Source organism: Salvia splendens, chromosome 5 (genome assembly GCF_004379255.2).
Source record: "Salvia splendens isolate huo1 chromosome 5, SspV2, whole genome shotgun sequence".
In the NCBI taxonomy this organism is placed as follows: Eukaryota; Viridiplantae; Streptophyta; class Magnoliopsida; order Lamiales; family Lamiaceae; genus Salvia; species Salvia splendens.
In genome coordinates this window covers 3735935-3746048 of record NC_056036.1, presented here as the reverse complement: position 1 = coordinate 3746048, position 10114 = coordinate 3735935, and the positions used below count along the sequence as shown (strand labels likewise).

Here is a 10114-nt window from a genome sequence, read left to right as displayed (position 1 = left end):
GGAAGCTAGGTCCAATTAAGATATGAATAAGCCCAATAAGATGTGAATAGGCCCAATAGAAATGTCGGCATCAGTCCAGCTCAAGAGAAGCTACCGACAGCATGATTCTCTTTCTTTCTTTTGTCCAATATCACCGCGTGACGCCCATTATTTCATTTATTTAATTATTATTCATTATAACCAACTAATTAATACCCATTTACCTCATCAAATTTAATTTGTTCGTCTCAAAATAATGGCTTGGCCGATTCATTAGTCATAATTCATTTAATTCTAGTATACTACCACTCAATTTTTTTTTTGTAGGTCAAAGGTAAAAACGAAATTTCCACTTGGAGACTATTGATTTATTATTATGTCCTATTAATATGCACCTAATTAATTGCATATGTTGGCAGATTACAATCATTGTTGTTTGAGATGGATTTAGTTGAACATTTTATTTTCATTTATTTATTCCAGAAGCACATTAATTATGGCGATAGGGTTTTCATTAAATTTCCCTCAAATTGCAAATCGTGTTGAATAGACATGCTGTATTCAATTTACCATTGTGTTTGTCACGTAAAATTAATCTGATAAATTTATATTTGACTCCATATTATCACAAACAAATCAAATTAATGGCAAAAAAGTTTTGCAAATTAGTAATGTTGTTGAATACTCCGTATAGTTATTATGCCAAAAATTATATTGTGAATCTTATTTATATTTTAACGTATTATTAGACCAACAGTAAAAAAAAAAAAGAGACTTTTTTAGGGAAAAAATGACAATTTCACTTTCTATTTTAAGTTTCGACCTAGATATTTATGAAATGTCTAGTACAGTATCTATTAAGAATACTATAAATTGAATTAAGGCCACACAAAAATAAAAGTTTTACTTTTTTCCCCTCCAAATAAAGGAAAAACTCACACAGTAAAAAAATAAAAAAAAAATCACAGAATTTCAGAACAGATCTAACCTATTTCATTAACTCTCTCTCTTTCTATCTCCTGAGATTTACAATTGTTTCCAATCATCATAATATAAAGACGGCACCTTTAGCTCTATCTTCACTCACTCACTCACTCACTCACCTCTATTGAATGGATAAACAATTGATTTGTACTCTAATTATATCTCCAATCTAACTCAGATCCGCCGGCCTCAATATTTTCGATTCGGTAAGCAATTTGCTATCCTGATCCGTTTTCTACTTTTAGCGTATGTTTACAATTAATTGAAAGATTTGGATGATTGATGTATCTGTTCGTTCCAACGGAAAGTTGTTAATGTTTTTTAATTGCAATGTGACTTCTGTTAATGCATCATGTAATTGGATGGAGATTCGAGGTTTCGTTTTCGTAGATCTGTCTCGATTGAGCTGTTATTCTCGGTCATTTTGTAGAGAGAGATTCGATTTTGATGCGTGGATTTAAGAAAAAAGTATGGAAGCTTTGCTTTTTCTAAATGGATTGATTAAGTGTGGTGTCTTCAGAAATCATGTACTACTATCTTGCTTGGGATTATTCATCGAAATAGGCAATGATATGCTACATTTATGGATAACTGAATCTGAATATTTGTTTCTGCAATTTTTCATTCTGCAAGAAAAAGTTTCATTGTAACTGGGAATCTAGTTGCCAGAGAAACTTGGTTCCTGACTTCCTGTAATCGAGATTGGTTGTTCTATGATAATCTTATGATTTTTCATTTTCAAATACTTAGTATAATACTTATGCTGTAATCTCACTTTGTGATTTGAGTCGGTGTTAGTAGTACTTAACCTTCATATCATGTTTGCTTTTTTGGTTGTGGTTACTGTATATTATATAGATGTCTTGCTGTGGCTATAGGGCGGAAGAAGCATTACAATCGAACAGTTCTATCTCTAGACTAGCAACCTATTTTGCTAGATTTGTTATGTGAACTCTGTATTTTAAGACTTGTAGTACCTAATTGAGCTAACTCTATTCTGTTTAGTTAAGCATCCATGGGAGGAACAGTAATCAGTTTCTTCTCAAAAATTATTCTGGACAAACATTGTTATGGTTAAATTTCCTGGCTTATTTTAGATGAATTATTAAGATCCTCCTACTTGTCAGATTTATCTAACTGCGCATTGATGTTACAGGTTTCTTCACAGGCCATATTGTACTGAATAGTTGTGAGTGGTATTTCTTCACAGACTCAAAATCCTCTGTAACACGACTATTTTTGAGGTAGTAGTTTCACCCCAACAAGAAAAAAGGGAAAAAACTTTGGGTGGTTGGAGAGGCGGAGGCCTAAGTATTAGTGAATCAACATAAATGTCGAGGGGACGGCCAGATGGAGCACAAAAGAAGCGGTTGTTGACTATTATATTTGCTGTGGCTCTGTTTCTTGTTTTTCTATATGTCTACCATGGCTCTAAGAATACCGGGGAGTCTGCGTTAGAGTATGGGAGCCGGTCTTTGAGAAAGCTGGGGTCTTCTTACTTGGGTGGAGATGAAGATTCCGATCTTGGTAGTAAGCAAGATGAAGCCAAGTTTGGGCTAGATGACAGTGAGGATGGTATCACTCCCAGGAGCTTCCCTGTAAGTGTTTAGACAGCACATTTCAAGTTAGTCTATCATCATAAAAATGATACATGAATTGTATCTAATTGACTGTGTTTGGTTTCTAAGGTCTGTGATGATCGCCATTCGGAGTTGATTCCCTGTCTGGACAGAAATCTTATTTACCAAATGAGATTGAAACTGGACCTATCATTAATGGAGCACTATGAGAGGCACTGTCCGTTACCTGAGAGGCGGTTCAATTGTTTGATTCCTCCTCCTCCCGGGTACAAGGTGAGGTGTTCGAGCTCTAGGTTTATAGAACTGATTTTGAAGTTTGCTATTTATTAAAGTTGGTGAATTGATTGTTTCGCTTGTTTCTTTAATTCTTTTTACCCTTTCTTGGAGCTACAGGTCCCGATTAAGTGGCCGACTAGCAGAGATGAGGTTTGGAAAGCTAATATACCTCACACTCACCTTGCACACGAGAAGTCGGACCAGAACTGGATGGTTGTTAAAGGCGATAAGATTCGTTTTCCAGGAGGAGGCACCCACTTTCATTACGGAGCAGATAAATATATCGCGCACTTAGCAAATGTAAGTTTCTCGCCATCGCAGTGCCAAGAATTGCATAACTAACCCGATTGAGTAAAAATAATAGTACTGCATTTGCCGATTTATCACACATTTTTACTTGTAATTATGCTTTCATTTGGCAGATGCTCAACTTTTCAAACAATGTATTGAACAATGAAGGAAGATTGCGCACAGTTTTTGACGTTGGATGTGGTGTGGCAAGTTTTGGTGGTTACCTACTTGCATCCGATATCCTTACCATGTCGCTTGCTCCTAACGATGTGCACCAAAATCAAATCCAATTTGCTCTGGAGAGAGGGATACCTGCATATCTAGGTGTTCTTGGGACGAAGAGGCTTCCTTATCCAAGTAGGTCTTTCGAACTCGCTCACTGTTCTCGTTGTAGAATCGATTGGCTACAGAGGGATGGGATCCTTCTCCTTGAATTAGATCGGGTGCTTAGACCAGGAGGCTATTTCGCCTACTCGTCTCCTGAAGCTTATGCTCAGGACGAAGAGGATCTGAGAATATGGAAGGAGATGAGTGCCCTAGTCGAGCGCATGTGTTGGAGAATCGCGGTTAAGAAAAACCAAACTGTCATCTGGCAGAAGCCATTGAGTAATGATTGCTATTTGGAGAGAGAACCCGGTACTCAGCCACCTCTCTGCCGTTCTGATGACGACCCTGATGCTGTCGGGAGTGTGCTGATGGAGGCATGCATTACTCCTTATTCTGACCGTAAGCATCATACTAAGTAAATTCATTCTGCCTTTGGCAAAGTTTATCTTATACTCCCTCCGTCCCATGCTACTCGCACTTTTCATTTTAGGCCGTAAATTTGGGATTGATTTTTTTGTGTAATTAAAAAAGAATTTTAGGTGTAATGAGACATCACTTAATAAAAGAGCTCTTAACTTAAACTAACATATTAATTAAATGCATTAATTCTAACTTAAATTATAAATAGTGTAAGGACTTTGTGACGAGCCGAAAAGCAAACGTGCGAGTAGCACGGGACGGAGGGAGTATAACTTTATGACATTCTGTTTCCCATTATCAGATGATCACAAAACGAAAGGTAGCGGACTGGCACCATGGCCTGCTCGATTAACTACTCCCCCTCCACGCCTTGCTGATTTTGGCTATTCGAGTGATATGTTTGAGAAGGACATGGTAAACAGTCACATTCTTTCTCTATTTTTTGAATCCCTAGAACTCGTTATGCAGGCAAATATATTGATATTACCTTTCTGATTGAAAACAGGAACTATGGAGGCGGAGGGTTGACAACTACTGGAGTCTCTTGAGCCCGAAGATCTCATCTGACACTATCAGGAATGTGATGGACATGAAAGCGAATTTGGGGTCTTTTGCTGCTGCCTTGAAAGACAAGGATGTGTGGGTGATGAATGTGGTAGATGTTGATGGACCCAAAACGCTTAAGATTGTCTATGACAGAGGCTTGATCGGTTCAGTTCATAACTGGTACGCCCGAGGCTTGATCGGCTTGATCTTCTCCTTAGTGATCTAGTAACATTTGATGATTTGAGTACTTGTGTAATAAACTGCAGGTGTGAGGCCTTCTCTACATACCCGAGAACCTATGATTTGCTCCACGCGTGGAATGTACTCTCAGACATCAAGAAGAAGGGTTGCAGTGGCGAGGATCTACTGCTTGAGATGGACCGCATTCTAAGGCCCACCGGATTTGCCATTTTCCGGGACAGGCAGCCAGTCATCGACTTTGTGAAGAAATATCTGGGCGCGTTGCACTGGGAAGCAGTGGCGACTGGAGAGGCCAGTCAGGACGATGGAGACGAGGTCGTTTTTATCATCCAGAAGAAGCTGTGGCTGACAAGTGAGAGCTTCAGAGATGTAGAGTAAGCTGCTGTGGTTGGTTGATGTGCTATTGTTATACTTGTTCAACATATTCTTGGGATTAAAGAAGCATTTCCCCAAGAAGTAAAGGGAAATTCATTTTTCTCTTCCATTTCTTTTTCTTTTTGCCCCTTTTTGTGCTAATTTATGCTTTAGTGGACTATGCATTAAGTAATTTTATTTATAGGCAATATTTATTGTGTTTTTGTAAAATTAAGATTTTGGGGAACCATAGATGCTACTCAGAATAATTTACTAGCCAAATATTTATGTCATGATTTATATTTACGCGTTTCCTCATTTTTATTGTTTTATTTAATTTTCTTCATATTATAGAATCTCCATTTGAGATAATTACACAAACCCTTCATATGTGAAATTATAATTTCAAGTCATTAAGTATATGTAGATTAATTCGTACATAAATAGCATATTTCTGTGAGTTTTTAATTTCTAGCTTATTTTGCAAAATTAATTATTTGAGTCTGTTTTCACTAAGATAATAGTACTGTACTAGTACTATATACGAATAACATGTTTATATACTAATACAAGTGTTGGGATTTACGCACACAAGGCTTTCACACACTCAAGAAGATCACACACACACACTCACTGTTGTATGAGATCACACAATGCAGAAACACACACACTCACACTTTGAGTATTGAAGATGATAAACTTGGAGAGAAACTGGAAAACTCTTTATTGATTAAACTCTACTCTAAACTACATACACGGTGAGCTATTTAAAGCTCTATAATCAAGTAGCAACTGCTACTAACTAACTACAAGAAGAATCAAGAAAGCAAGAAGAATAACCGCTACATCTCAGCTAACTAACTGCTGCTCCAACGGCTAGTTCGGCTAGGTTGCTTCTTCCTTCTCGGTTCAAGACCGAACTCCTTCTCGGCTTACAACCGAACTCCTTCTCGGCTTACAACCGAACTCTTCCTTCTCGGCTCATTCCAGCTCAACGCCGAGCTTCCTTACCGAGCTTCCATACCGAGCTTCCATACCGCTGAGCTTACCGACTTCTGCCTTCTTCTTCTCGGCTAGTTCCAGGCTAGTTCCAGCTCGGTAAGCCGAGCTTACCGAACTCCTTTCTAGCCGAGCTTCTTCCAACTGAAATGAGCACTCCATTATTACAATTCTCCACCTGAGGGCTCATCTCAGTTCTTGCACAAACATTGATCAATTTCTTGCAATGATCAACCTTGTCTCTACCTAGAGACTTTGTTAGCATGTCAGCCGGATTGTGCAAGGTGTTAATCTTAATCACCTTCACTCTCCCCTTTTCAATCTCATTCAGCTTGGATTTGTCCACCAAAATCCATGTTTTGTTCTTGAGTAAAGACTCTATTTCCTCATTCATGGCTTCAATCCATCTTTCTCTATCTTTACTCTGCATAGCTTCTTTATATGTGAGTGGATCTGCACCATCAATACCTTCAGCTGCACACAGAGCATAATACACAACATCAGAGAACTTTGTTGGTGGCCTTGTTTCTCTTCTAACTCTGTCCCTTGCAAGCTGATAGTCTCTGATAGAGTCTGATATAGACTCACCAGCCTGGTTGCCCTGAGTTGGAGCCTCTTCTTTATCTGAATCAGACTCACTCCCTGAGTCAGTAACTCCACCTGCTCCTAGGCCAACCCCCACAGGCTCCACCTTGAAGAAATCACCCTCATCTTCACTGGAGTCCAGCTTATCTTTCAGGTATGGCATCTGATCCTCCAAGAACACCACATCCCTACTCACCAAGACCTTCTGCTTACCGGGCTCAATACACCAGAGCCTATACCCCTTAACACCCCTCTGATACCCCAACATAATACATTTCAGAGCCCTAGCTTCAAGCTTGCTTTGTCTAGCATGAGCATAGGCCACACACCCAAACACCTTGTACTTTGAGTAGTCACTATGAGCTCCATTCCACATGTAATCAGGAGTTTCAGATTTCAGGGCAGTAGATGGGCATTTATTGATGAGATAGGCTGCTGTATACACAGCCTCACCCCAGAATCTGCTGCTCAAACCAGAACCAAGAAGTAGGCACCTCACCCTCTCTAGGATTGTCCTATTCATCCTTTCCACAACACCATTTTGCTGAGGATTACCAGGAACAGTCCGGTGCCTCTTCATACCCTTCTCTTTACAAAACAGATCAAACTCAGCAGACAAGAACTCTAGGCCATTGTCTGTCCTTAAGCATTTAACACTTCTACCCTTCTCTAGCTCAACCTCCTTACACCATATCTTGAACTTTGTGAGTGTTTCAGATTTTTCTTTAAGAATATATACCCACAACTTTCTTGTATAGTCATCAATGATAGCTAGATAATACTTTCCTCCACCAATTGAACACACCGGTGAAGGCCCCCAAAGATCACTATGTATGTAGTCTAAAGGGGTTGTAGAAGAGTGAATACCTGTAGGATAGGGTGCCTTCTTAGCCTTTCCAAGTATACATTGCTCACAGGGGTCCATCTTGTTGAAATCTCCAGAGATCAGACCCTTCTTGATGAGTTCTTTCAAGCTTCCTTCGGCTGGGTGGCCCAATCTCTTGTGCCATAGCATTATGGAATCATCTGACACTGCATTGCTTTCTCCATCAACAGCCTTAGCCTTCAGATAATAGAGAATATGCTCTCTGTCAGCCTCCATCATCACTGCATCTCCAGATTTCACAAACAATTTTCCTTGACTCATCAATATGGTGAACCCTTTCTGTTCCAGCATTCCCAATGAGATGAGGTTCCTCTTTACTTCTGGAATATACCTCACCCCAGTTAGGATCTTTATAGAGCCATCTTGTAGGCTTAGCTTTACCTTCCCTATTCCTTTGATCTGACAAATGTGATTATTACCAAGAACAACCGTACCCGATGCTTCTTGAAGATCATGAAACCAGCTTCTATTTGGGCACATATGGAAGCTGCACCCCGAGTCCATTATCCACCTATGACTGACCCCACTATCACTGATATTCATGAGTTGAGCCGGGGGATCAGCACTCTCCACACAATCAGATTGATTGTGTCCCTCAGAGGCCATCTTTCTCTTCCATGCATGACAATCTTTCTTCAAATGTCCAGGTTTCTTGCACCAATAGCAAGCTCTGGTTTCCTTCTGAGCATCAGAACTTGAGGGTTTAGAGCCCTCAAACTTCTTCTTGAAGTTCTGCTTCTTGAACTTCTTCACATTCAAGGCCTCTGCAGCTTGAACATTGGAGCTTGCAGAGCCTCTGTTGGCTGTCTTCTGGAGTTCTTTGGCCATCAAGGCTGAATAGACTTCTGCATAGGTGATAGGTTTATCTCTTCCATAGATAATTGCATCACTTAGCTGGTCATACGAGCTAGGCAAGGCATTCAATGTGAGAATGGCCTTATCCTCATCTGAAATCTTGACATCAACAGATCCCAGGTCATCAATGATCTTGTTGAACTCCTCTAGCTGCTCAATGATGGACCTATCTCCAGAAAAACTATAGGCATACAGCCTCTTCTTGAGATACAGCCGGTTAGCCAAGGATTTGGCCAAGTAAACTTCATCTAACTTGTCCAAGATCTCCACCGCAGTCTTGGCTTCTTGAACTTCCCTCAAGACCTTATCTCCAAGGCACAGAATCACTGCAGAATGTGCCTTGAGCTGCATCTCCTCCATCTTTGCCTGAGCTTTTTCATCAAGCACTGGAGCCTTTCCTTTCTCCTCTGGTTTTGCAAGAACTGCCGCCAAGCCTTGTTGAATTAAAACCGCCTTCATCTTCATCTTCCACAGGCCATAATCATTCTTGCCTGTGAACTTTTCTGCATCAAGCCTTGCTGCCATCTCTGAAACCGTTTGATCCTCTGCAAATCAGCTTCAATATCCCTTCCCACAGACGGCGCCACTTGTTGGGATTTACGCACACAAGGCTTTCACACACTCAAGAAGATCACACACACACACTCACTGTTGTATGAGATCACACAATGCAGAAACACACACACTCACACTTTGAGTATTGAAGATGATAAACTTGGAGAGAAACTGGAAAACTCTTTATTGATTAAACTCTACTCTAAACTACATACACGGTGAGCTATTTAAAGCTCTATAATCAAGTAGCAACTGCTACTAACTAACTACAAGAAGAATCAAGAAAGCAAGAAGAATAACCGCTACATCTCAGCTAACTAACTGCTGCTCCAACGGCTAGTTCGGCTAGGTTGCTTCTTCCTTCTCGGTTCAAGACCGAACTCCTTCCTCGGTTCAAGACCGAACTCCTTCTCGGCTTACAACCGAACTCCTTCTCGGCTTACAACCGAACTCTTCCTTCTCGGCTCATTCCAGCTCAACGCCGAGCTTCCTTACCGAGCTTCCATACCGAGCTTCCATACCGCTGAGCTTACCGACTTCTGCCTTCTTCTTCTCGGCTAGTTCCAGGCTAGTTCCAGCTCGGTAAGCCGAGCTTACCAAACTCCTTTCTAGCCGAGCTTCTTCCAACTGAAATGAGCACTCCATTATTACAACAAGAACAACCTGTCTAAATGAAATCCAATGGAAGTGATAATGATTTTCTTTGAAGGCACTAATCGATCTAGTTCTAACTTATGATGAGAGAAAAAATAATTTTGTGTTTTGTGTTTAGTCAATTTCTGCAACTTTTTATTTTTACATAAAAATAGGGGACAAGAAAATTGAGAGTACATTATGTGTGGATTAATTATCCGACAATTTTTTCCCTAAAATATTCCAAACCAGACACATAAGGCCTTATAATGGATAGTACTTTGGGCTTCATCACATGTACATCTTCATTTTATTTTATTTTATTTTCTAGATCAAAAATCATTGCACGTTTGAACTATAGAACATTCCATATGAATAGGTTGCCCCATTCATGTTTGATTGATTGATGGGGGACCCATGAATCATTTCATTCATCATATCTATTTTCTCTTTAAATCTCCATGTTCCAAATATAAATTTGCTCTTGTTAAGATTCTAAAAATATACTCCACTATTATTTATCTCTTATAAAGTAGGGAAAATGTACCACCACGATTACTTTCTACAAATTCAAATTAAATTGAATTAGTAAAGTGTTATACCCACGTATAAAAATGAAACAAATATAACTTTTAAATACAAA

General features: G+C 39.6%; 1 protein-coding gene across 1 annotated transcript; it reads left to right on the top strand.

Moving 5' to 3' along the window:
- Nucleotides 1-979: 979 nt before the first annotated feature.
- On the top strand, nt 980-5276 carry LOC121803685 (probable methyltransferase PMT3). The gene is made up of 8 exons (XM_042203320.1): nt 980-1169; nt 2120-2561; nt 2652-2816; nt 2937-3119; nt 3242-3836; nt 4159-4271; nt 4363-4583; nt 4670-5276. Exons 2-8 carry the CDS (start codon nt 2295-2297, stop codon nt 4980-4982), a joined length of 1857 nt encoding a protein of 618 aa, XP_042059254.1. The 5' UTR covers nt 980-1169; nt 2120-2294; the 3' UTR covers nt 4983-5276.
- Nucleotides 5277-10114: the final 4838 nt, after the last annotated feature.

Bases quoted from the DNA above. Each gene is read 5' to 3' on its own strand.
- LOC121803685 (XM_042203320.1), top strand. From the start codon at position 2,295: ATGTCGAGGGGACGGCCAGATGGAGCACAAAAGAAGCGGTTGTTGACT. The intron at 3,120-3,241 runs GTAAGTTTCTCG...TTCATTTGGCAG, and splicing joins ATATCGCGCACTTAGCAAAT to ATGCTCAACTTTTCAAACAA. The intron at 3,837-4,158 runs GTAAGCATCATA...TCCCATTATCAG, and splicing joins CATTACTCCTTATTCTGACC to ATGATCACAAAACGAAAGGT.